The sequence below is a fragment of the Salvelinus sp. IW2-2015 genome, linkage group LG4q.1:29, assembly GCF_002910315.2.
Source record: "Salvelinus sp. IW2-2015 linkage group LG4q.1:29, ASM291031v2, whole genome shotgun sequence".
NCBI lineage: Eukaryota > Metazoa > Chordata > Actinopteri > Salmoniformes > Salmonidae > Salvelinus > Salvelinus sp. IW2-2015.
Window position 1 is genome coordinate 81567319 of NC_036842.1, and position 27373 is coordinate 81594691.

The following is a 27373-nucleotide window of genomic DNA, read 5'->3' on the forward strand; positions in this document are numbered from 1 at the left end:
TTTGCAGAATCTTTATTGTGCGTATGACATGTAATTCAAAGATGCATTAAAAAAGGTTAAGTTAACAGTTACAGCTAGCTCTGAAGAGGTTTGCTTCCGAGCCTGAGTTGTGGAGAACAGGAAGGTAAGACTTTTGAGTGCAGGCCCAGCAGTCTTAACCTGTAGGAGAGGAGCCTGGCTGTTCAGTGGGTTATAGTACAGAGACTAGGATTAAAGCATTAACAGGAGGAGTCCAAGATTACAACTCTGGACTCACGGATGGGAAAGAAACTCACTGGGGAGGAAAGCCAATGCGGAGGTTGTCCTTTTTCATGAAACGAAAAGGATCTCTGTGAAAGGTGGACCAATTGCCGGCCACATTTTAGACTTCTCATGGCAGTGTAATCAGCATTATACAACATTAGTAAATAAAATGTTTGATAGTTTAAAAACAAATGTTTATGGATTTGTCACTTACATATAAAGTGCTTTTGTCAAACAACATGATAGCTTGGTAACTTCCTTAGTGATGGCAAAGTCAAGGAGCCTTTGCATAAGAACCATGGAGAGTTATCTCTCCCTCCGTTCACGTTCACTGCTGAATGAAGCAGTATGTTTTGTACTGTAAGGGACACTGCCACATGCTGTTGCTATCCCAGTAGCCCTAGCAACAGCTCTCTTACGCCCAGGAAGTAGACCCCCTGTGCGATGCCAAAGAGGGGGGCGATGACCAGTAAGCGACACGTTGCCCCCTTGAGGAATGTTGCTGGGCCCTCTTTACTCCAGATCCTCCTATAGAAGTGTGAGAAACCTGCTGTCAACCAAAGGTTAGCAGATACATATTGGAGAAATGTGGGTTTTATGGTGCAAGCCTTACCATGTGCAGTCAACAATGCCACGGTATGTGTCCTCCCCCTTCTGCAAGGTCTGTATACGAGTCTTTATGACTGCCAACAAACACACACACTGAAACCAATGTAAACTCAACTGCCCTTAACAAAGTACAGACAATGTGGGTATCGTGCTCTGGGATTGCAGAGTTATTGATAATGTATTTCATACCATTGTACTTGGGGTCTCATGGTATAATTTAATTGTAATTCGCTAATCAAATTCAATAGCCTTTGCAATCCCAACCCAACACAGGAATCAGCCCTTACAAACTGCCCCTGTATGACATCTACAGATTAGATGGTCTTATTGTGGACATTAACGTTTAGGACTGAATGATATGCACTTCTACTGAATACAGTGGTTTATCTCTCCTTTATGGGTCTCCCCCAGCCCTTCCCTGCCTCTGTCTCTCTCACCGTCAAATGGTGTGACAGCTACAGCTGCCACTGATCCGGCTGTGCAGCCTGCTGTGAAGGACTGCAGGAAGGGGGCCCACTCCTGCAAGTCTCCATGACTACTCGGCCCTTCCCAGCGTGTTCAGGTTGGTGAACAGCGGGAAGTAGATCATAGAGAAAGGAACATCCCAGGAATACGAAAAGAACGGAGGCATGTTTCAGTCGGTCCACAGCTAGATTCAGCCTGCCAGACATACAATAACTGCAGTAACCTATTGATTTATGTTGGCCTTGATTAGCCAGGGTGCCAGACCACACATACAGTAAGTACTGTACATATGTAAAAGACCAACGTATCAACAGAAATACAAAATATTGAACGGAGCGATGCAATATGTGGTATATGTAAATCAGGCAGCCTTTACAAGAAGTAAATCAAAGTCTTTGCCACAAACTAATCACCAGTAATGAGACAAATCAGGCCTGACAGTGAGTCTAGCAGGTTACCTCAGTTCAGTCAGTTCAGGATTTAGTCATTCCGAACTGAACAAGAGAAACGTGTATGTGTGTGCTTCACAGGAGGCTGCTGAGGGGAGGACGGATCATATTGATGTACGGAACGGCGCAAATGGAATGGCATCAAACACCTGGAACCATGAGTTTGATGTACAGTATTTGATACCGTTCCACTGATTCCGCTCCAGCCATTACCACGAGCCCATCCTCCCCAATTACGGGGCCTCAACCTCCTGTTGTGTGCTTGTACCATAGGGAGTGAGTGATTGATTGAGTGTGTGTGTGCGGTGTGCGTTTTTTTGACACGTACAATTTGTCTAATATCTTTAATTTAGCTTTTCACTTTCTATGCTATTTGCCTATGTGGATTTGTCAGAGGCAGAGAGAGAGACAGAGAGTGTCACACCTCATCAGTGTGGCTCCTGCTCCCCAGTAGAGGCCTGGCAGGCCTCGTGTCTTCAGTAGCTCCAGGGTGATACGGATGGCAGTGGTCCGAGGTGGAGGGGCAGGCTGGGCTGGAGGAGATGGACCAGGAGCTGGACCAGAAGCTGCAGTGTGTGCTTGGACCACTCTGCTTATGGCAGCTGTCACACACACAGACACATCACATCAGTGCCAAAAAACTTCAGCAGCAGAGTCTGAGATGTGGTTGGCCTAAGGACAAACGGTTCACAGAACTCACCCAACCTTCCTGCGTCCTGCAAATGGATCTTGAGCATCTCCATGGGTGTGGTCACTATCATCTGGCAGGTCCCCGCCCCATATCCTGCCGGTATCTCCCCCCACAGGGGCAACTTCCTGTGGGCCAAATGACAGGGTTAACAGACTAATAAATAGACACATAGCAATAATAACAATAATGGCACCACCCCTGATAAAATGATAGTTTACTGTAGCAATAGTACCTTAGTTCGTCTGACTTTATTACATGAATGTTATGTTAACTTGATGGATAAAAAAGTACTCTCGGGTATGTAAATTTATGTTTCAGTTCAATAGTTAAAAGTGTAAGTGCTGTGCTAGGACAAAAAGTTAGTTTCCCATCCTTGGAGAACTTCTGTCTGAAGATATAATTTGCTGCCAGTTTAATGGCAATCTCTGGTGTGATGAGTGAGATTCACTGCTGCACCTGCGGAAAAAATAGTAATGGATTATAACAACACAATCTACAGTTAACGTCATTAAAAAAACGTCCCCTGCACTTTCATATGATTAGCTCTAGGCTAGTTAATAACTCTAGGTGCTCAATACTTTCAAAGGGTATAATACATGGTTTATAGCAGTTATTTCAATTTAGGCAGTGTCATCTACACTCATAACACAGAATTATACATTACATTAATCCAGGGAAATAGTACCTCGATACATCCCAAAGTAACCTTCCAACTTTACTCTCTTCGTCAAACAGTCCAGCCTTCACATCAAAAGGAGAAGTATTCAGGTAAAAATCAGTTTGGGTGAACTTTCTGATATATTCATGATATATCTTATAAATCAAATCAAACTTTATTTGTCACATGCACCAAATACAACAAGTGTAGACTTTACTGTGAAATGCTTACTTACAAGCCCTTAACCAACAGTGCAGTTCAAGAAGATGAACATATTTACCATGTAGACTAATATAAAAAGTAACACAATAAGAATAACAATAACGAGGCTATATACAGGGGGCACCGGTACCAAGTCAGTGTGCGGGGGTACAGGCTAGTTGAGGTAATCTGTACATGTAGGTGGGTGCGAAGTAACTATGCATAGGTAACAAACAAACAGCAAGTAGCAGCAGTGTACAAAAGGGAGGGTCAAGGTAAATTGTCCAGTGGTGATTTTATGAATTGTTTAGCAGTCTAATTAATGGCTTGGGGGTAGAAGCTGTTGAGGAGCCTTTTGGTCCTAGACTTGGTGCTCCGGTACCGCTTGCCGTGCGGTAGCAGAGAAAACAGTCTATAACTTGGGTGACTGGAGGGCTTTGGGCTTTCCTCTGACACCACCTAGTATATAGGTCCTGGATGGCAGGAAGCTTGGTCCCAGTGATGTACTGGGCTGTTTGCACTAACCTCTGTAGCGCCTTATGGTCAGATGTCGAACAGTGATGCAACCGGTCAGGATGCTCTCAATGGTGCAGCTGTAGAAACTTTTGAGGATCTGGGGACCCATGCCAAATATTTTCAGTCTCCTGAGGGGAAAAGGTTTTGTTGTGCCCTCTTCACAACTTTTATAACTGATGCTTATTGACCATGCATAAACAATGAATACCATTTAGTAATTTGCTTTTCTATACAATACAGTGTCTTGTCAATCTTAACAAAACCCTACATCACAGAATGTTGGTTGTTCAGCATCACTTAAACACAGCTACACACTACAAACATAATTGATGGACACTTTCCTTTAAAGTTAGAATCCTTAATTGTATCAATAAGTTGAGGGATGGGCCTGTAGAAATGTAACCACTCTTAAATGAATAGACAGTGCTATGGATGCAAGGACCGACCATCCACGATACTGTTTACATTGTTTACAAACAGAGTAAAACAGGTTTATATATTTGGGTTCTGATGGGGTTCCACAGTTGAACTAAGCTCATGAGGCATTTATAAGTTATATACCTATTGATTCTTGAAGAATATATCATTCATTTCTAAGTCCAAAAATAGATGTATCAACTAAGGATTCTAACTTTAATTGGTTCACATTTGGTTCACAGTTTGATTTTCCATTGATTTGATTAAACTTCATTAGCAGCTACTAGATTGTTACTTAATTAAAATACCATGAGTAGTCAGGATGCCAAAGGATCACTCCTGTGCCAACCAGTAACTCACTTTACCAATGTAAATATAGGCTCAATGCACACTCAACCCTATGATGCCATAGTGTGTACAGGTGTATAGAGATAGACAGTTGTCTGTACTAGACAACTAGTAGAGCCAAGCATGTAAATAACTAGTACTATAGAGCCAATAATTGGTTATTTTCCCTGTCTGATTTCTTGTGGAAGCCACTCAGTAAATGTAGCGCTCACCAAACCACACCAAACACTTGTTTTGAATGCAAATGTTCAAAAACACATTTGACCTAATCTGCCCTTATGGACAGCTTAGTCTGATTATTTGAAAACAATTACTGTGTGCATGAGTCAAAACAGAACTATTCTCTCTTTCATCCAATTCAATAAACTGTACTTTATTTACTTTTTTTATTTACTTTTTTATTTTATTGTGTGAACAAAGTAAATGAGGAACCAAGCCAAGGCAGTAGGTCATCACTAGTTACCAAACACACAAAGTAATAAACAATTTATCTTCCTAAAATGTGAATTTAAACCTAACCTTAACTACACTGCTAATGTTATGCCTAACCTTAAATACAATTTTACAAAAGCTAATTTTGGTTTTCATGAATTTTTACGATATAGCCAATTTGGACTTTTTGGCTACGGGAAAACAAGGCAGTACTCACATTCTGGTGTGGACTCCGGCACCCTGCTGGTTCTGTAGGCGGGTCTTGGCCCGATCATTAGGAAACACACAGCTCACACCCACCAGTCCTGCCACGCCCCCATTAATCAGCTGAGCATGGAGGCTGCGGAGGAGGGAAACAAGCACACACACCCACGCAAGCAGCCCGAGTGACACAAATCCATGCACAGAGGAACACATACTCACACATACAAGGAAAAAAACCCACACATACAAGGAAAAACACAGACATAAGCACTATGTATATCGTTCCAAGATGGCAGCATGTCAAGTCGTTTGTCTGTGACTAGTACATTTTAACCTACTAATAACCTATTTATTTATGGTTGCGTAACTTCGTTGTTGTGTGGTGCAAACTATTTTATTTTTGCTGGTGTAAAGATCACGGGTCCTCCTCAACTCGGCACTTCATTACTTGAAGTTTACCAAAGTAACCCTATATCTGGCTGGCCTGAGTTCCTCCTTCGTCCGCGGAGTGTCTTGTCCAAGTTGCTCCTTTTTGCTCTTCGCCTGGCTGTCAGTGGCAGCTCAACCCGTTCTCTCTATCTCCCTCAACACCCAATCTACTCACACGCGCAAACAGTCACATTGACTCACATACACGCTGTCCCTCTCTCCCCTTACCTTCGTTGGCCTCTTATTTTTTTGTCAGAGAAAATGACAATTTTCGTGGTATTACTTTGTGCACTGACTTTACTGAACTCTGGAGAAAACGAACATTGTAGCAGGGTGAATACATCTGACAATGTGCTCTCCCGTCCATTAGACATTTTGTCTGCAGGAACTCGCTCTTTTTTACTCGGTCCACTTGTCCAAGTGCCGATGCATTTGTGGCATGATGTGAACAGTACGAATTTGTGTCACTACCAAAGTAAAATGGTTTTAAATGACTGTTTTGTATTGTCTGTAAACTCACTTGTAGAATTCGCTTGCAGTAGGTCTCTTAAAAAAAGAGAAGCCGTGCAAGGTTATTAAACAGAAGTTATTCTTATTTTGTTGATATCAGGTAACGTGCAACCTAACCCTGGCCCTGATATGCAATGTCTCCAAACCCCCTCTGATTTTAAATCAAGATCTGGTTTTGGTATTTTTCATTTAAATGTACGCAGCCTGTTGTCAAAAATTGATGGGGTTAGGATTTGGGCTAAATCAACTGATGCTGATGTAATTGTGTTTTCTGAAACCTGGCTCAGCAAGTCTGTTTTTGATAAGGATATTTGTATAAGTGGTTACAATGTTTATCGCACTGATCGGGTTAAGAAAGGTGGGGGTGTGGCTATATATGTAAAATGTAAATTCCATGTAAGTGTGGCAAAGTCTGAAACTATTTGTAAACAGTTGGAATTTCTTGCTTTGAATATTGAGGTTTCAAAGGGCCTTTCTATAACTGTGATTGGCTGTTATAGACCCCCCCCCCTCGCTCTCGGTGATGCATTTTCTTCTTTGACGCACCTTATGTCTAAACTTCTTTACAGTGAAATGATCTTGATTGGTGATCTCAACTGGTGTTGGTTAAAGCCTGTGTCTGATGATTTAAAAATGTTTTGTAATTCTATGAATCTTACCCAGTTGATTAACTCACCCACTCGCCCAAATCTTAAATRCCCAGATAMATCTACCSTGATTGATTTGATATTGACAAATGTTCCACATAAATATTCTGCGGTTGGTGTTTTTTGTAATGATTTAAGTGACCATTGTGCTGTTGTTGCTGTTAGAAATACTAAGGTTCCAAAGACAAACCCACGTTTTATTCGTAAGAGAAATTTGAAGTGTTTTAATGAGCAGGCTTTCTTTCATGATTTGTTTTATTTTGACTGGAGCAAGATTGAGCTTATCCCTGATGTGGAAACTGCCTGGATATTCTTTCATGGTGKTTTTTYCCAAATAGTAAACAAACATGCCCCATTCCGCAGGTTCAGGGTTAAAGGGCGGGATAATCCATGGTTTTCTTCTGAGCTGTCTTGTATTATTCACGACCGTAATCTAGCCTGGGCTAAAGCAAGGAAATCTTGTTCTGATGCTGATTGGCTTATTTTTAGGCAGTTAAGAAACAAGTGTTCTTTTCTTCTCAGGAAGGCAAAGTCTGAATATTTTATGTCTGTTACCACTGATAACCTGAATGACCCTAGAAAGTTTTGGAATGCTATTAAGTCTATGTCTGGTAACAGTAATGTTAATGAATTACCGTCATGTGTTTTGAAGGACTCTGTTGCTATATATGACAAAACTGAAATGCTGAATTGTTTCAATGAGCACTTTGTATCATCTGGTAGGCTGTTTGATTCAGTGTCCTCTGTCTCTGTACAACCCTGTGTGGATGAACCAGTGTCCTCTGTCTCTGTACAACCCTGTGTGGATGAACCAGTGTCCTCTGTCTCTGTACAACCCTGTATGGATGAACCAGTGAGAGCTGGTCAAACTTTTAGCTTTTTGCCATTCTCAGTGCAGGTGGTACTTAAAGCCCTGAAATCCTTAGATCAAAGAAAGCCTGCAGGTCCTGATCTTTTGGATCCCTGCTTTTTAAATCTGGCAGCTGATTTCATAGCTGAACCACTTGCATATCTGTTCAATCTAACCCTGGAATGTAATGAAATTCCAAAGATCTGGAAATCAGCATTTGTCCTACCACTTTTAAAAGGGGGAGATCCAACTCTTTTAAATAATTATAGGCCAATCTCAAAGCTGTCACCCCTGGTGAAAATACTTGAAACCCTTGTAAGTGAACAGCTAAAATAGTTTTTATTTACTAACTCTATTTTATCAATGTACCAATAGGAAGCATAGCACAATTACAGCAGCCATGAAGGTTTAAAATGATATCACTGAAGCCCTTGACAAAAAACAGCACTGTGTCTCACTTTTTATTGATCTCTCTAAGGCTTTTGATACAGTTGATCATGCTATACTAAGGCAGAGATTGTTGAGTGTAGGTCTTTCGGAGCATGCAGTTGCATGGTTTGCTAACTATCTGTCTGATAGAACTCAGTGCACTCAATTTGATGGGCTTATGTCTGTTAAATTGTCTGTCCTKAATGGTGTGCCCCAAGGCTCTGTACTTGGTCCTCTCTTATTCACTATTTATATAAATGATTTAGACACAAATGTCCAAAATGCACAACTTCATTTTTATGCTGATGATACTGTTATTTACTGTTGTGCCTCGTCTCTTACAAAAGCTTTCTAGAACTTGCAAACTTGCTTTTTATACTGTTCAACATACCTTGTGTCAATTGAAGCTTATCCTCAATACTGACAAAAGTAAACTAATGGTGTTTTCTAATGCAAGAAATAGACCTCTGAACCTTTCACCTATTACTACCTGTCAGGGCAAGGAGATTGAGGTTGTAACCTCATATAAATATCTTGGAATTCTAATTGATGACGGCCTCTCTTTTAAATTGCATATTCAACAACTTACAAAAAAATTGAAGCTGAAATTGGGATTTATTGTTCAGAAATGTGGTGGGTACTCTCTTCGTTCGCTGGACTTTATCCTGCTAACTGTTCCAAATGTCCGAACTGAATTTGGTAAAAGGTCTTTTATGTACTCTGCGCCATCGTCTTGGAACACCTTACAAAATAATTTTAAACTGGAAGAACTTGTCCCGATTGGTGTTTTTAAATCACTGATGAAGGATTTTGAGGCTGATTCCCTGACCTGTCAATATTTTTAATTTTCTGTTTTTGATTTTGTTATACTCTTGTGAATTCAATGGTTTTTACTAGATTACTTGTAGTTTTTCATGTTGTCTGTCTGTAATTTTTGTAATGACTTGGTGCTGCCTATCTTGGCCAGGACGCTCTTGAAAAATAGATTTTAAATCTCAATGAGCCCTTCCTGGTTAAATAAAGGTTAAATAAAAAATAAATAAATACAAATAAATAAAATGGAAATGGGAATGCTGGCATAGGGCAACAAAATGTTTCCTCCTTTCACATTATTGTTAGATTGAATCCTCCAGGTTCTAGGTGAAGAGATATATTGCAATGGGGGTTACCTAACTTTCTGCTCAGCCATCCTGTCTCTCATTGGGCTCCAGTTCAGTTTCCTTCCTCCTCCCATCGGCACAGCAGCTCAGCCCAAAGGTGTCATCACCACTACCGTACCCTTACCGGCCCACCTGTCTCCAGCACAAATGCAGCTTGCCACCTCTATGGTATCAATGTGGTGTCTGTTCTTCCACGGTGGTGAACCAATAGGGTTCCTCTCCCCTGTATTTTGTGGCACCCACCACCTGAGCTTAACCGGTGTCCTCTGGCCAGTATTCCTGCTCTGCTGTGCCACACAGGAATACCAGTGGTCTCTGTCTGTTCCAATAGAGCAAGGCCACACCAATGACAAGGGTCAGGTTACCTTTTCTCATACCTCACTATCATACAGAGGTCCTATTTATCTCTTTGTAAACTCTCTCAACTGCAGGGACAACTCTTTATGGCAATAGTTGTTCAGAGTATTGCAGAGGATTGAACGTCCACACACTGAATAAGAATTTTGACCGTAGATCTTATGATTGAAGGCCATGTTGGTCATTCATTAGCCGGATCCCAGATCTGTTTGCGCCATCATGCACAGGACAAGGAGCAGCAAGGAGTGGAAGGTCAGCACAAACACATCTGGTACCCAGGTAGGTCATTCATAATTCTGAGGCAGAATGTCCTGTGGCTCCCACACAGAAAGAGAACATCTTAAGTCTCTCTAATCTTATTGCTAAAAGGGATAAGATGATTTGATCTACCAAGGAGGGCAAAACTGAAAGATGACAAGCTTACCAGTTTCCTTTAGCTGTGTTTGAGATCCACCATTGTAACATTGGTTTGACTATTTTTTTCTGCTAACAATAATTGTCAGAAGCTGGTCTGTTATTATGCACAATATTACCCAAGCCGTAAAATCGACATCAGGTGTTCCCACCTACCCTCTTCTCCTCTTGTCCCCTTTCTTCCGTTCTTATTTTTTTCTCTCCTTATTTCCTTCTCAGCTCCCTAATTAATCTCTCTTAATCTCCCCACCTCCATTCCCCTTCTGTCTATTTTTACCACTGTAAGCCATCTCTCTACCCTCGCTTCTCTCCTCCTTTGAAAAAATAATGAATTCACCTTTCTCCATCTCTCACCTTAGTTTTGACACCATTCTCTTGATTTCTCCTCAGTTCTTATCTTCCACCACAACCATCCTCCTAACCGTTCCTCTGGATCCCTTTCATCTTACAGCTCAGTCCTTTCTAGTGCCCAGTCAGTCACATTATGCACATGCCTTTCACTGAGCCGCTCTGTGAAACTTTCTTTCAGCTCCGTTCCATTCACACTAGTCCCCTGCCAAAAACGCAGACAAGAGTTTACCCCATGCCAACTTCAACCCCCCCAAACCCCAACTGCTTCAAACTGCACCAAATCATCCAGCTCAGACAACATAGCAAATTTTTTGTCTGAAAAATTGGTTTTATCATGAGAAAGACAGCAGTGGGGAACTTACCCGTGTCAGTGCATCCCACAAGCAGGATCAAGCTGTCCACTTTCCTTTCACTTCAACAATGTGTGCAGCAACGGTAGTCAAGCAGCACAAGCTCCACCCTGCTCTGCTCCAACTATCTGATTTATATGAGTATTGGTTTTTAGTATTGATTTATGTTAATTGGAAAACAACTTCTGACATTGATAATTAGTCACATCAATGGCAAATACTTGCATCCCAGCAATAGTTTTAAATAAAAGTAAATGTAACTTTTAGACAAACATTTCTTATTTTGTGTTACAATATGTTGTCACATTACAGTACAAAGAACATTTAAAAAGGGTATAACTTACAAGAGAAAAATATAAACTGGTAGAACAATTGTTCTTATCTTTTGGAGTGGTACAAAGGTCAGAGTGACTGTGATACAGGTGGAAACAGGCGTACATTCTACATGCAGAGACAGAGATAGACTGGACTAAATGTTCACTGCCATAACAACACAGGGCTTACAAACCCTGTTATTGCCTGTCTTTATGTTTGCTATCTCATTATCTAGGCCTATTGTGTTAATTTTCTTCCACAATGAAAAGGTTGTTTTACAAAGAGTGGAAGCATTATGGATTATGGACTACTTCCGGCGCCGAAAAGAGATGGCCGCCTCGCTTCGCGTTCCTTGGAAAATATGCAGTATTTTGTTTTTTTACGTGTTATTTCTTACATCGGTACCCCAGGTAATCTTAGGTTTCATTACATACAGTCGGGAGGAACTACTGAATATACGATTAACGTCAACTCATCATCGTTCCTACCAGGAATATGACTTTCCCGAAACGGATCCAGTGTTTTGCCTTCCACCCAATACAATGGATCTGGATCCAGCCGGCGACCCTGTGCGACGCCGAAAAAGGGGAAAACGAGGCGGTCTCGTGGTCAGGCTTCGGAGACGGGCACATCGCGCTCCACTCCCTAGCATACTACTCGCCAATGTCCAGTCTCTTGACAATAAGGTTGATGAAATCCGAGCACGGGTAGCATTCCAGAGAGACATCAGGGATTGCAACGTGCTCTGCTTCACGGAAACATGGCTAACTCAAGGGACGCTAACGGAGTCGGTGCAGCCAGCTGGTTTCTTCATGCATCGCGCCGACAAGAAACAAACATCTTTCCGGTAAGAAGAGGGGCGGGGGGTATGCCTTATAATTAACGAGAAGTGGTGTGATCATCATAACAACACACAGGAACTCAAGTCATTCTGTTCACCTGATCTAGAACTCCTCACAATCAAATGTCGACCGCATTATCTACCAAGGGAATTCTCTTCAATCATAATCACAGCCGTATATATTCCCCCCAAGCAGACACATCGATGGCCCTGAACGAACTTTATCTGACTCTTTGTAAACTGGAAACCACACACCCTGAGGCTGCATTCATCGTAGCTGGGGATTTTAACAAGGCTAATCTAAAAACAAAACTCCCTAAATTCTATCAGCATATCGATTGTGCTACCAGGGCTGGAAAAACACTAGACCATTGTTATACTAATTTCCGCGACGCTTATAAGGCCCTCCCCGCCCCCCTTTCGGAAAAGCTGACCACGACTCCATTTTGTTGATTCCAGCCTACAAACAGAAACTCAAACAACAAGCTCCCGCGCTCAGGTCTGTTCAACGCTGGTCCGACCAATCTGAATCCACGCTTCAAGACTGCTTCGATCACGCGGATTGGAATATGTTCCGCATCGCGTCCAACAACAATATTGACGAATAGCTGATTCGGTGAGCGAGTTCATTAGGAAGTGCATTGACGATGTCGTACCCACAGCAACGATAAAAACATTCCCAAACCAGAAACCGTGGATTGACGGCAGCATTCGCGTGAAACTGAAAGCGCGAACCACTGCTTTTAACCAGGGCAAGGTGACCGGAAGCATGACCGAATACAAACAGTGTAGCTATTCTCTCCGCAAGGCAATCAAACAGGCTAAGTCTCAGTACAGAGACAAAATCGAGTCGCAATTCAACAGCTCAGACACAAGAGGTATGTGGCAGGGTCTACAGTCAATCACGGATTAACAAAAGAAAACCAGCCCCGTCGGCGGACCAGGATGTCTTGCTCCCAGACAGGCTAAACAACTTTTTTGCCCGCTTTGAGGACAATACAGTGCCACTGACACGGCCCCCTACCAAAACCTGCGGGCTCTCCTTCACTGCAGCCGAGGTGAGTAAAACATTTAAACGTGTTAACCCTCGCAAGGCTGCAGGCCCAGACGGCATCCCAGCCGCGTCCTCAGAGCATGCGCAGACCAGCTGGCTGGTGTGTTTACGGACATATTCAATCAATCCTTATCCCAGTCTGCTGTTCCCACATGCTTCAAGAGGGCCACCATTGTTCCTGTTCCCAAGAAAGCTAAGGTAACTGAGCTAAACGACTACCGCCCCGTAGCACTCACTTCCGTCATCATGAAGTGCTTTGAGAGACTAGTCAAGGACCATATCACCTCCACCCTACCGGACACCCTAGACCCACTCCAATTGGCTTACCGACCCAATAGGTCCACAGACGACGCAATCGCAACCACACTCGCACACTGCCCTAACCCATCTGGACAAGAGGAATACCCATGTGAGAATGCTGTTCATCGATTACAGCTCAGCATTTAACACCATAGTACCCTCCAAACTCGTCATCAAGCTCGAGACCCTGGGTCTCGACCCCGCCCTGTGCAACTGGGTCCTGGACTTCCTGACGGGCCGCCCCAGGTGGTGAGGGTAGGTAACAACATCTCCACCCCGCTGATCCTCAACACTGGGGCCCCACAAGGGTGCGTTCTGAGCCCTCTCCTGTACTCCCTGTTCACCCACGACTGCGTGGCCATGCACGCCTCCAACTCAATCATCAAGTTTGCGGATGACACTACAGTGGTAGGCTTGATTACCAACAACGACGAGACGGCCTACAGGGAGGAGGTGAGGGCCCTCGGAGTGTGGTGTCAGGAAAATAACCTCACACTCACGTCAACAAAACAAAGGAGATGATTGTGGACTTCAGGAAACAGCAGAGGGAGCACCCCCCTATCCACATCGACGGGTCAGTAGTGGAGAAGGTGGAAAGTTTTAAGTTCCTCGGTGTACACATCACGGACAAACTGAATTGGTCCACCCACACAGACAGCGTTGTGAAGAAGGCGCAGCAGCGCCTCTTCAACCTCAGGAGGCTGAAGAAATTCGGCTTGTCACCAAAAGCACTCACAAACTTCTACAGATGCACAATCGAGAGCATCCTGTCGGGCTGTATCACCGCCTGGTACGGCAACTGCTCCGCCACAACACGTAAGGCTCTCCAGAGGTAGTGAGGTCTGCAGAACGCATCACCAGGGGCAAACTACCTGCCCTCCAGACACCTACACCACCCGATGTCACAGGAAGGCCATAAAGATCATCAAGGACAACAACCACCCAAGCCACTGCCTGTTCACCCGCTATCATCCAGAAGGCGAGGTCAGTACAGGTGCATCAAAGCGGGACCGAGAGACTGAAAAACAGCTTCTATCTCAAGGCCATCAGACTGTTAAACAGCCACACTAACATTTAGCGGCCGCTGCCAACATACTGACTCAACTCCAGCCACTTTAAAAATGGGAATTGATGGAAATTATGTAAAAATGTACCACTAGCCACTTTAAACAATGCCACTTAATACAATTGTTACATACCCTACATTACCCATCTCATATGTATATACTGTACTCTATATCATCTACTGCATCTTGCCATCTTTATGTAATACATGTACCACTAGCCACTTTAAACTATGCCACTTTATGTTTACATACCCTACAGTCTCATCTCATATGTATATACCGTACTCTATCATCTACTGCAATCTGCCATGCCGTTCTGTACCACCACTCATTCATATATCTTTATGTACATATTCTTTATCCCTTTACACTTGTGTGTGTGTGTGTAAGGTAGTAGTTGTGGAATTGTTAGGTTAGATTACTGTTGGTTATTACTGCATTGTCGGAACTAGAAGCACAAGCATTTCGCTACACTCGCATTAACATCTGCTAACCATGTGTATGTGACTAATAAAATTTGATTTGATTTGATTTGATTTGGATGGTATTTTTGTGGAGAGGAGGACTTTCAGAAAACACCAATGAGAGAGCGGCTCTCACACCCCAGTTGTTGAAGTGGGTAAATGTGGCCCCCAGACTACCTGGTGTCAGGTTACATACCCTGGACTACCCTTAACTCCCGATGGAGAGGATTTTACAACTTTCATAGGCCATACTGAGACAATGAGTCCCGTCTCAAAAACTGCACAAGTGTTTCCAGAGGATCAATGGAAAAAATCAGCACTGACGATGTCGTGGGTATGATATTGACCAACCTAGGGTTTGATGCATAATCCATCCAAACTTTTGCTACTGCCTTAGTTTCATAAATCAAAGTCCTATAAGAGCACCCTTCCAGACCGTACTCAGAATAGTCTAATACAGTACTTACACACTAATGTCCCTTGCCACTAGAGTGCTTCCACAATCATCTATGTATATATTATATTTATCTATATTCTTTATTATTAATTGTATTATTTTCATTTCACTTTGACCAGCGTTGTTGGAGCTTGGAGCTTAATCACCCTGTAATTACACCTGCAACCCTTTACATGTGACTATTAAACTTATAATCTAACCTAATTGTGCAAAGAAACGTGTGATGACAAAGATCATGCTCACTGACGTGACTCATTGATTTTCACCATACATGGTCTTTTAATCTTAAAATGATGGTCAACCTATGTTAGGACAAAGCTAGTGGGCTGCATGAAATGGTATTGGATAGTCTTTATGAGGCACATACATTGCAGTTGTGAATGGATGTTCTGAAATAGTCTGGAGCCTGGATCATTGAACAAAGTCCATGTTCTAAAATGAGTAAGGCTACCTAAGCTCGACCACAGCCACACTGGACAACAGGCAGTCAGGATCTGTCTGTCTCCTAGCAACATGGCAGCACTGAAGTGGCACGATATCAAAATATCGACAGCACTGTGATAGCTGTCCACCGACTAGCCCTGAGGTGACTGCTCAATCAACCCCAGCCCTAATAGAATACAGATAGGTTCAATCAAAGGGCAGTTATCATTTGCTGGTGAATATGTCAATATAGAAAATGTTGATAAACAGAATGTTGTAGTCCGGAAATTGCATGATTGCTGTTTCTCTTCTTTCCATTGTCAAGCTTTTACGAATTGTGTAGCCTACATAAATGGTGAATTATACTATGTTATCTTGGTAGTCCATTGAGTTAGCCGCCCATTAATGTCAGTTCAGAGAGAAAAAATGACAGTGTCTAAGGCCAGTGGTCATCACTGCACACAACCTCTCTCCTGTTCATGCGCTTTCCCCTTTCTGCGATGGGGGGAGCCACAGCTTTACATATTAAACTTACTCTCCCTTGTTGGAGACTGCCGTTACAAAACAAATATATTCTACATCCTTTCCTCGCTTTTCAAGCTAATACAGCTACACTTAACTGTGGTTTTATATAAACTACAAGTTTAAATATAAAGGCTAATTGCTAGCCTATATAAGAGTTCAATAAGGATATTATTACCTAACTCATCATAACTTGTCCAGGGAGGACAAAAGAAAAGAAACATCCAACATACAGTGATCACATTTAATTCAGTGTAAATGCCCCTGCACTTAATTTCTTCAACTCTCGAAGACGCGCAACAGAAGAAGCGCACACAAATTTTATGTAGATACCGTAAGAAGTGCTTTTGCAAGACCGTTCTGAATTCACGAGCATTCCCTTTAAATGGGGACTGGTCTATCAGTCGAGGTGGTGGTGATGGCCGCATCGTAAACAAAACAAAGAAACCGGCTAATCAAATGTTCGTATCAATATACTTTAATTTGAGTATAATTACATGTAAACAAATAGGTTGATGGGTATCATAAATGCTTAGTGACTAAACATTTATGATACCCAGGATTTTGTATATTTAAATACGCGGCGTAAGTAGCTAACTGAACACCCCTCCTCGCGCCAAGCTGGTAGCGCCACCCCATCTGTTCAGCTCTTGTGAAATTCTGATTGAAACAGATTGTAGCAAGCACTCTCCGACCTGGGTTGCAATGGCAACTGACTGGATGGAACATCAACAGCAACTTTTGTCCTATTTTTTAAGGAATTAACGAGATTTTACACTGATACCTTGAGGAAATTATTTCTAATGTGAGAAACAAAGTTATACAATTTAAGGTCCGAAAATGTCCCAGGGATGTACAATTTCTGTGGAAGAGATCCAGTCTTGGTGGGAAGTCCCCGCCATAGCGCATTTCTGTTCGCTGTTCAGGACGGCATTCAACCTACCAGACTTTGAAATTGAGGTAAAGAAGTTCTCGAAATTACATGTAGATACTTGGGAGATTTTCTTTTCTATTTTTGGACTGCTAAATATCCATTTCCTTCATATTTGGCTCATATAATTCGTTTTGTAGGGCAGTTGAGAACTAGCTAGCTAGCTCACGTTAGCTAGCTAATCTATTCAGAACTTATCTGTGTTTATCTAACGCTAGCCAAGTTAGCTGCTAACTAGTAAGCTACTAGCTAAGCCAGAACGTTTGAAAACCAGTTAAGTCCCAGTTGAAATAAACGGTAGTTTTAATTTCATGATATAAATACTATTACTTTGTTGCTATAACAAGCAATGCAGTTAACGTCAGCTAACAAGTTAGACCAATGCCCATTGGCAATGGTCGTGTGTTGTATTTTGATAGTTCTTGCCAGCCGAAACAGAACCATGTGGTGTGAACCGTTTGTTTTCATTTGGTGAAATCTTTGCTCGTGTTTACAGCCATCCAGTCATAGTAAATCGCACGTCTTTGTCCAAATGTTACCTAGCTATCTTACCGTTTATAGTTTGAAACAATGTTAATTATATCACCATAAATAGCTCGAAGTTATAACGTTAGCTAGTTATCTGTAACTTATAATTGATTAGAGCGTTAACGTTAGTTATCTTTATTACTCTCAATTTCAAAATAAATCACACGTGAATAAAGGCTGCTTGCAGTTTTATCTTGCTCCCTTTTGATCCACTGTTGCCATGTTTTTATCAAGTACAGTCAAGTTCATGACGAGAGTTTCGAATTAATTGTCTAGCATGCTACCTGGACGGGGTAGTCAGGGTAACGTTTGCCATTCTGGCATTTTCATTCGCTCGAATGTTTTAACGTTACTATGATGAAGCAGTCGTTCAAATGCTTGTTTTCTGTGAAGCTAAAATAAATTCGTCTCTAGAGCGTCAGTGTACATTGGAGTCGGTGCATGGGGGGGGCTGGCTAAGCTTCACCTCTAGTTTATAGTAAAGTTGGTATTGTGTTTATTTTTTCCCGCGAGCGATATGATGCAAACGTCTCGATTCTGTAGAACTCGGGTTTGATCGATCTGCACCGTTTGGTTTTACGCGGGTGCGCGTTAATTATTTTATCAATCTTTAACCGCGTCACTAGACACAGATCACATGTGCTGCCACTGTAGCTGATTTCAAGAAACATTTTATTTGATGGATTGCCTAATCCGTGACGCATATCAGTAACGAAATCTATGATAATAAGGGTTTAATAGCATATTGGTCCTGCGCAAATGCTCACCATAAACCCACCAATTTGACGTCTTAATCGGGTGCACTCTTGGTGTCCAAGGTCACACTTCTATTGTGCTCTAGTCAATAATAAAGTAGAAGGTAGGCTATATATCTGAATAAATATTAAACCTCTTCAATTTATTGATATAGCCAATGACTTCTACATCTGTAAATATCATTTGAAGTGGTGAAAATGTACCTACCTCCATTTCAGAAATACTATTGGGATTATGTAAGAGGTAGAGTGTACATACTGAAATCTGTAATTTTGTCACTGTTAATCACTAGAGGACAATCTCTTGTTTCCCAGTCTATAAAGAATCAACCTCTCTCTGGTGTAATTATGCAATGGATGATGATAATACAAATCTAAGCCTAGACTGATCAAATGTCATTGTCACATCTTTACTGCTGCATGGACCATGGTAGTATGAGCCTTGGATTACATGATCTCACTCTCAACCGAACCAATATTCATTGCATCACGTTACATTATGTTTAGGGGCTCTGACATTTGGACATTACGGATTGCATTTTTTTTTATTGAACCTCTGTTCAAGCCAGGTTAGTCTGAAACCCTTACACAGGTAGGCTATTTATACACTGGCCCAAACGAAACTGAGCTGAAAGGTTGCCAGTTTTCCTCACTATTTGGGACAAACTAAGCCCCATCAGTGAATTGTGGCCCTGGATGATCTTATGTGCTTCATTACCTGGCCTGTAATGGAACAGAGCTTAGTGGATGGCTCTGTTGTTCCTTGTTTGGTTTGTGCTTAGCCTTAATGTGTGCTCTTAAATGACTGTGCTGAAAAAATCAGGTGGCTTGCTTAGTAAATAGCACACAAATCCAGGTCTAAGAGGATCTAGTGTCTTTGATGTGGCCTTGCCTGAGAGGTGATCGTATGACCGCGCCAGAGTAAATGATCAACTGAGATGAAGGCCTGTGTCTCACTGGACAGAGAACGAAGGGCCCAAGCGCTTTAGGAGATCACCTCAAGCTCTTTCTGTAGTCACCAGCATGTGTATACATATGTAGCCTAAATCAACTGTTGCTCAGACCAGACTATATTTTCCGTAAAGGAGCTAATTATATTTTGAAGGCTGCATTTTAGCCTTTAAGGCCATTTCTCTGATGCAAGATCTAGTTTATAAGGCTCATTCTATCTCTGTGAAGCCTTGAGGATATGTGGATATACAGCTAGGATGTTCTAACCATGTTTGGATCAACTCCACAGTTCACAGTAGGTTTGAGGAGAGAGGGGTTCCTCTGAATGATTCCTCCTGGGTCTCAGTGAACACTGGTGCTCTGTGTTTAGGCAGGAGGGGGGACTCTTGTCAAACGTTTTTATTTTGCATTCACGCTGCATACCATGAGATACCATGGTTTCACCAAGAAGACCTACAGTGACATGGATTCAGACCACTGTTGTCTCAATAAGTAGTCTAACACACCTCTATTTAGGATTGAAATAGCATATTTCTCTGAAATTCAATATTGGCCAGTCTCACCAAACTTCTAGAAGTTGATTAACATTATTTTATATAGAAGATGCAACCAGAATGTTTCTTTGAACTCTACCACCAAAAATCTTAGATACTGATTTCCTGTGTTTGTACTTGTGCTCTGTCTGTGTCTTGGTGGCACTTAAGGTTGGGTTACTTAAGAGTTGGGTTGGAGCGATGCTGGAAGTGGCTGTCATTCCCCTGACAGAATGGTCTTTCCTCTGGTATCGAGCGCCCAGGTGATTTGAGTTGAGCCTGGTCGCAGTGTCAACATTACATGACATTCTCTCCGTCCAGCATTGTGGACACAGCGATGCATGTCTCACTGGACGGACAGGAGGGTCAACATTGTGGCCACTGAGAGCTTCAACCAGCTGTCCCTGACACATTCATTGGGTGTTGTTAATCTTCTATTCTGGTTTTGTCCCCAGGTGTCAGAATTGGCAGATGGGAGGAAAGGGTATGCTAGCCTCTGAGTAATGCACTTCTTGTGTAGAGAGGATATAAAGAACAGTTTCATTTGTACCAGTGTAATCTCTTCAGAGGAAATTATCAGCATGCGAGAGAGGCAAACATGTAAGGATTGACTTGAAGAATGTATGTTACGCCTTTTGCTTTAGCTCCGCATGGCTCTAATATCTTGTCTCTTGGTCATAAAGCTGTTGGTAGCGAGAGCTCAGGATGGAGGGAATGGTTCAGTGGGCAGAGTTCACTGTGGCTTTTTTTCAGGAGCCCCTTTATGAATGTCACTGAGCCAAACTTTTGTACCTTGTGAAACCACTACCAACTGGATATTAACAAACCCAGTGATCCAGTGGGAAGGTGGTGTTGTCGAGCGGCTCTTTTCTTTTTCGGGCCACGGTTCCGGTGGCTGATAATGGAGATTTTCTTGGCAAGTTCACACAACGGCTCCTAGCACATTGTTTCCCTGTTACACTTCGCTGTCGCTCCCAGTCTCCCCTGGCCGGAGGGAGAGGGACTCTGCAGGAAGAGGCCCCAGCCGACCTGGCCGTCCCCCTGCTTCTTTGTCTCCATGGAGGCACACTTGATTTCCTGGCAATGTGGCTGTGAAATGAGCCCTGAAATCCCAGAGACTCCAGGCATTCTGAGCCTCCTCTGGATCCTCCAGAATGTGCCCTCCACCTACAGTACTGCCAGCCTGAGCCTAACATTCTACTTGAGATATGTGTCGTGCTGGTGTTTGGTGAAGTGTGTCTGATTCCATACATCTTCATCTGCTGTCTGATATCTGGAGAGCGGCAGAGAAGTTGGCCTCTTTCTGGGGCCATTTATTAAACTTAAGGCAGGCATAATGACCGGGTACTAATATGCATTGAGGGTGAATCAATTTAAGAGCTGGGTTGACGAAGCCAGTCTGCAGGGCTGGATACAGATGTAATGTAAATCTGGCTGCTGCTATCTGCACTGATGATACACTGAAACGGGTCCTGGTCGCTATGGAGTCAACCTACCTACTGTAGAGAAGATCCCACAGCACTTGACCTGGCAGTTCTCAACAAACTGAAATGAACATGGAACCTAGTATGTTGCTTATTGTCCTGAAGCCATTGAAAGTATTTCACTCCAATGACTTCCAACTCCTACTTTTAATCCAACTCCCGCCTCCATATTGTACTGATTGCTCATCACGTCCCTGTGAAAGCCAGCCCTCCTCTCGTTCTTAGGGAGTCTCCCCAACCAACTTGGGCTGTGATGTTCAGTGTGCCAGTGCTGAATAGCCTTTATTCATCCAGCCCTCAGAGCGGTGCTACTCCAGCCCTGGCATCACCATGACTAAATCCCAGATGGTGGCTCTTTCTTTGCCTTCCCCCTGGAGGGTGGAGGTGCTGCTGACTGGGTGCTGCTGCCTGCTGCAGCCTGTCTGGACTGGGGGGGCTTCTATTCTTCCCAGGCCTGCGCCTGATTGTAAAAGAAGATTTAGTCCTATTAGATCTGGCAAAGCGGGGAGCTGAGTGAGCAAGGCCTCTTGACTAAAAGCAAATGGATTAGGGAGAAGGATCTATAGTGGTTTGTGATGTTCCCCAAGTTTAGACAGGGTCCTCTGGTACCCGCTAATTCACTGTGTGGATTAAATGTCAGAGATAGGCAGCACGCTTTAGCTAAATCCTGCTGAGTCTGTGTTGAATTGGGGGCATTGATCTGAAAGGGGCCGTCCTCAGCGGAGCTCCTGGGGTTTTTGGGAGGAAGTGAACGTTGGCTGTGGGATCTGCGCTGTCAATAAAGGAAGGGTCAGCGGGCCATGTTGCAGCCAGCGCAACGCTGCATCTTGAAAAGGATCAGTGGTTGCTGCGTTCATCCTGAACCTTTTAACCCTGGCCTGCACAACTCTTTTGTCAGCCCCAAAAGGAGAAAGGACCCCCCACACACACAACAACAATGAGCCTTTCATCAGCCCAGTTTGTTTTATAATACTATATCGGCCGAATCTTTCACCCGGAGTTCTCCCTTAGCTCTGCTGCGCTACACACCACACACACTCTCCCAGCACAACCCTCCACTGCTCATCCTATCAAAGTGTCACACATGCGAACCTCACATGGCCATGTCGGCTAACTCTAAGCCCAATCCTTTTCACACCCTGCTGTCACCCCTCAAGGTTGTGGATCCCTCATAAATACACACATTCTTAGTCCTTCACATGCACTATGTCTCTCTAACTACCATACCCAGGCACATTGTAAGAGCTGACTCTCCCCTCCCCCAGCTGTGATTGACAAGTGAAGCAGCAGTACATGCATCAGATGGTTTCACATGGGGAGCTGGGGGGTGAGGGGCACACACTGGGGTTTGTTTCAGCCAACTCTATTGTTGCTGCTCCCCATGGCTCCCTCTCTCTGTCTCCAGTCTGGGGACAGCCTCTACCCTAACTGGTCTGCTCTTTCAAGGGCTCCCCTTATTTAGGCTTGTAGAGAAGAACGAACAGAGTAGAGGGTAAATTACTTATGAGCTTCTGAGAATCATGTCTTGTCTAGGGGGATTCCTTGAAAGCCAGCTAACAACCTAAGGCAAACTAATATGTATTTAGTGCGGCTGGCAGACGTGTTTACATCCCAGTCTCAGTACAGTGTGATGCAACATAACACTTTGAGAAGGTAAGAGCGGGGTGGGAAATATGGTGTTCTGAGCATTGGGGAGAGTGTGTGCAAGGGGAGAGTGTGTGAGGAGGGGGGGCATTAACCAGCGGGAGTGTCACCCCACAGACTCAGACTGGGAGAGGGGGGGTTACTGTTTGTGTGGGAAGGAGGTGCAGATTGGGTGAGACTTGAGGGACCTGAGGCTAAGGGAGGAGGAGATGGTGTATATGGGCACAAGCTCGAGTGCTTAGAGGGTGTAGTCAGTCTGAAACAAAGACTCAGTCAGATACACCTGTTGGGTCTTTGCAGTTGTTAGTTGGAGTACTTATCGCTTGTTTTGTAAAGGGCTCTTCGAAATGGTTCTGTCAAGCATGCCCTTCTCTGTGATATTTTTTGAATAGTCAGTGTTCCCCTGTCTTTAGTAGGCAACATAATGTTCCTTATGCAAGTTTTGCTGTACTGTTGTTTTTAGTTTCTCATTCCCGCTCCTGTCTCAACGTTCTGTTCTCTCACTGCTTTTGTGCGTTCTCTGTGCCAAACTCATGTTGCTGCACTTCTAGTCCCACCCCTGCTCTCCCATTTGCCTCGTGGTGTTTTCCCCAGCTCATTGCGCACTCGGTTTATTGCGATCAGAGATCCTTGGGACCTACCTAACCGTAACCATTTTAAATTTCAATGAGGTGACATCAGTTGGACGTCCCAAGGATCCCTCCTCCAACCACCACATTGGCCAAACAGTTTTTCCCTGTGTAGGGCCAGCAGGCTAAATGTTAATGGGCCATGTGTGTTGGTGTAGGATGTGTGATATGGTTGGGAAATGAGACCACTGGGTTGTCAGCGTAAAGCAGGAAACTCTAGTTCTGAGAGGAAGTGTATGTGTTTACCCGTGTGGCTGTGGAGGAATGAGGCTGCTCGCCTCCCATCTCCTGTGCTTAATGATCCTCACCCAGGGGGCTCTTCTGTCTGCACGGCAGTGAGCTCAGCCCGGGAAGGATCTGTCAAACTTTAGTCTCCCAAGCCCAGCCCCCTCTCTCCCCTCGCCAGCACAGCCAACTGTCACACCTGGCTGACTGGCCGTGACATTGAGACTGGAATGACATTGAGACTGCAATGAAACACAGCCGGCTCTCCTACTTGAGTGATCATGGGAATCAGCAGTTGCTATGTGTGTGTCTCCTTGTTTTCCCTATGTGTTGTATGACGCTGTAGATTACCAATGACAAAGTGGTAGAAGATGGGTCCTTTACTAGGTGCCGCCTTTGGCGTCGCCTAATGGGAATCCTAATAAATATAATCAAGATTCACATGTAAACAGTTTTGTCGGGTTGTTGTTTTCAGGGGCCAAATGGAGACCATAACCAGGTAGCACGGAGGCCATCATGTTTTGAATGTCAGAACGTGGCCCCAGGGTTTCACAGCAGTAAGTGTGAGATGGGCAGTCCTATCACCAGAGCTCCAACCAACTCACTATGCATCCAGATAGGTGGTATGCAGGCATCCAACTTATTTATCTAGCTTTGGTTCTTCTCAAGGTCAGGTATGAGACTGTATCTCAATGCTCTCCGGAACGAATGCATGGCACATCCTGAGGATGCGAGGGCGTCTTCCTGTGTTATGGTGTGCCTTGCTACGTGTCGTGTGGGAGGGGAGGTTTGAGTGTTGTCAGTTGATGGCTCCTGTAGGAGCCATGTAAGAGGAGGAGTGGGAAGGTAAGTGAGAATAGCCTTCACACAATGAAGGCAGGCCTCCCAACCCCCTCCCTCTAACTGCCTGCTTGAACCCCTCCTGGAGCTGTTAACGGCATTGGCATGGAAAGTATCTGCAGAGAAGCCAGCCCTGATAACATGGCCTCTATGGGTCTGCTGGAGCTCTGGAGCCATCAGATACAGCCCCAGTGGCAGGACTTATCACACAAGGCCACACATTGTCGTTGGGACACAAGCATTGATTGGGAGAACTGGGCGCTTTTCTTTTATCTTCAAATGCATCCGCCAGTCTACTCAGACTCTTCTGTTGACTGTCTTGTAGAATCACTGACTGAGCATGTTTTCTTTGTAGCGTGGCCCTATGGTGAATGCTTTAAATGAGCCTCCCTGGCTCTACCTGGGGTATCTGCCGGCCTGCGGAGCGAGGAGCTCTGGGACCTTTGTGCACACATTCAATCAACCTGCTGTGTTAACCCACCACAGAGGCTCTGTTTACGTAATCATCAGCAAATGTTTGTGAATCGTGTGGGTGGTTTTTCTCTTAACACAAGAGGCTCGTGGCTGCAGCATACAAACTGAAGTCCATTCCTTTGAATGGGATTGGCCCATCGTTGAGTGAAAATATGTCCTGTGTTAGTCAGAGCCACTGACATTGTGTAACAAAGGACATGTCAGTGGCTCTGCTGACTGGAACACAGGACATATTTTCAGTCAACAATGGGCCAATCCCATATTATGGCAGTTTTGACACCAGTGATTTGCTCATGGCAGAGCTTATGGCACAGCTCATGGCACAGCTCTGCTGTGAGTCATAATGCCAGAAGCCAACCTCTGACCCTGTATTCCAAGTGTGACGCTGCAAGCGACACCTGAGGCATAGCCACACACACACACTCTGATAGTGATCTGGCCAGCTACCCTACCATAGCAAGCTACAGCAGAGCCATTGACAGTGCTGAAGGGGCTGAATGTGCACTTTAGAGGATGTGACACACCCTTGACTTAGCATTGACTCACCCTCCAATCTTCCTTCAAGCATTTGACTCCCTTAAGGAGTGTTTACCAGGCTGCTTTGTCAAGTTTTAGTTCCTTGGTGATAAGTCTGTCAACCCCCTATCAACTCTTTGATTTGGATTGTTGACAAAGATGGACAGGCATATCTTTGTCTTATCCATGTTCTATCTGTACCATGTGCAGATCATCGGGTTGACCTAGTGTAAGTAGTTCCTTGGGGTGTAGAGTGTGTTTTTGCTGTGTGTTTGATCCTGGCAGTTTGAGCTCCTTGCAGGAGAGCTCCAGCTGCAGTGAGTGTCCCTCATCACGGCCCTTAACACACACTCTGCTTGATTAACGGTGAGCCCACAGAGGGATCTCCGTCACACTGAAGAAAGGGCACACACCCCACACTAATTCCCTTTCCTTTGCCATCTGAGCTGCCGAGTGGCACTTCAAAGGTGGAGTGGGATGGTGTTAATCCAGGACTGCTCTGCTGGGCTGGGCCCTGGTTCCCCCGGACGGCCCCAGGTTTGAAGTGTGATCAAAGTGCAGTCTGCCACTGATAGATGGGGCCCAGGGGCTGGCTGTCATGGGACCAGGAAGTGCCAGGGAGCGTGACACAGGATCTCAGTGTCCCCCTGTTGACGGAAGGGGGGGGGGGACCAGATCAGAACCAAAAGTCTTCATGATAACCTACAGTACACACACGGACACAGACTTGCATTCACAACAAGCCTACACACTCATACACTCCCTCTCTCTCTCTTTTCCAAGGCTACACACACAGATACGTTTTTGTTATCCTACATGTACATATGTATATTGTACATGTGCTATCATAACACTGAGCATAGCTCTTGAAAGAGCCCCATGTTCTAAGACATAACTAAAATCATAGGCATAGCACTGAGGCTAGCTAGATGGGGTAATTCCGTAGTAACAGAATTGTGCCGACTCAGATTTGTTCACTTAAAATGTATGCCAAACAAAAACCATTTAGATTAGTCAAAGTTCAACAAACCATACAACTGTATGCACAAGGACTACTTTTAACTGTTCACATGGAACATTTTGCAAACACACACTTCCTGTGCAGATGTGAAGTTTAATAACAGAATTTCAGTAAAATCTTTGTCTACGTTTTCCAAAAGCTCAGTTAAATATCTGCTCTGAATTAAGATTCAACGATGTCTGCAGAAAGAATAGGGTGATCTGCTATGACGGGACATATTGACTTTGAAATAATTTATTTTGGTTATTGAACTACATTAAGTGAAGTGGATTTACACCCGGTAAAGGTATTTCATCATGGGTCCCTGATCTGTACTACACAGAAATGCAAATTGTGACCCACCATCTCTCTTCGGTCTTATGTTCCAAAATTTGAAATTGTGTTTTTTTTTTTTACATCGGATAAAAGTACAGACTCGGAGCTTCAAAATTGTATATCATACACTGTAATTGTAGAACAATGTGAAAGTAATGCTGCTTTGAAAGTTGATCAACTTGTAAACCCACTCTTGAGAGAATGGCCCTTGAATGTTTTGGTACACCTACTAGAGAGCTTTTCTTTGTTTACACCCATTCAGCATTGTTCACACCCTCTTAAGCCTCACCCATCTCTTTGATTCACATGAGGCCATGTGCTAAACAGTGAGTACAGTAGTGTTCAAAACAATCA

At 43.7% G+C, this 27373-nt stretch overlaps 2 protein-coding genes across 8 annotated transcripts in view; one reads left to right on the forward strand and one right to left on the reverse strand.

Moving 5' to 3' along the window:
* LOC111962618 (mitochondrial glutamate carrier 1-like) lies at positions 1–26321 on the reverse strand. 5 transcript variants are annotated; one of them, XR_011479713.1, is made up of 10 exons: positions 10743–10819; positions 10384–10582; positions 3842–3929; positions 3143–3198; positions 2467–2913; positions 2191–2368; positions 1290–1387; positions 857–926; positions 458–771; positions 1–329 (listed from the first exon to the last, which is right to left on the reverse strand). XR_011479713.1 is itself a non-coding variant. In XM_070443156.1 (9 exons), exons 5-9 carry the CDS (start codon positions 2525–2527, stop codon positions 630–632), a joined length of 549 nt encoding a protein of 182 aa, XP_070299257.1. In that variant the 5' UTR covers positions 2528–2913; positions 3143–3198; positions 3842–3929; positions 5247–5369; positions 25714–26321; the 3' UTR covers positions 1–629. The 5 variants fall into 5 exon arrangements, 4 of the variants coding, with proteins under 4 accessions (XP_070299257.1, XP_070299256.1, XP_070299259.1 ...); XM_070443156.1 differs by lacking the exons at positions 10384–10582; positions 10743–10819 and adding exons at positions 5247–5369; positions 25714–26321 and having other exon boundaries at positions 1–771; XM_070443155.1 differs by having other exon boundaries at positions 1–771.
* LOC111962616 (chromatin remodeling regulator CECR2) overlaps positions 16820–27373 on the forward strand; it is a 49142-nt gene continuing 38588 nt past the window's right edge. For all 3 annotated transcript variants that reach the window (XM_023985833.2, XM_023985834.2, XM_070443154.1), the window contains exon 1: positions 16820–17133. In XM_023985833.2, coding sequence (XP_023841601.1) covers positions 17014–17133 — 120 coding nt within the window. In that variant the 5' untranslated portion in view covers positions 16820–17013. The remainder of the gene's footprint in view (positions 17134–27373) is intronic.

Coding starts and splice junctions, on each gene's coding strand:
- LOC111962618 (XM_070443156.1), bottom strand. CDS start 2,527: ATGATAGTGACCACACCCATGGAGATGCTCAAGATCCATTTGCAGGAC. Junction 2,369..2,466: donor GCAGGACGCAGGAAGGTTGG/GTGAGTTCTGTG, acceptor TGTGTGTGACAG/CTGCCATAAGCAGAGTGGTC. Junction 927..1,289: donor AGCTGTCACACCATTTGACG/GTGAGAGAGACA, acceptor GTTTGTTGGCAG/TCATAAAGACTCGTATACAG.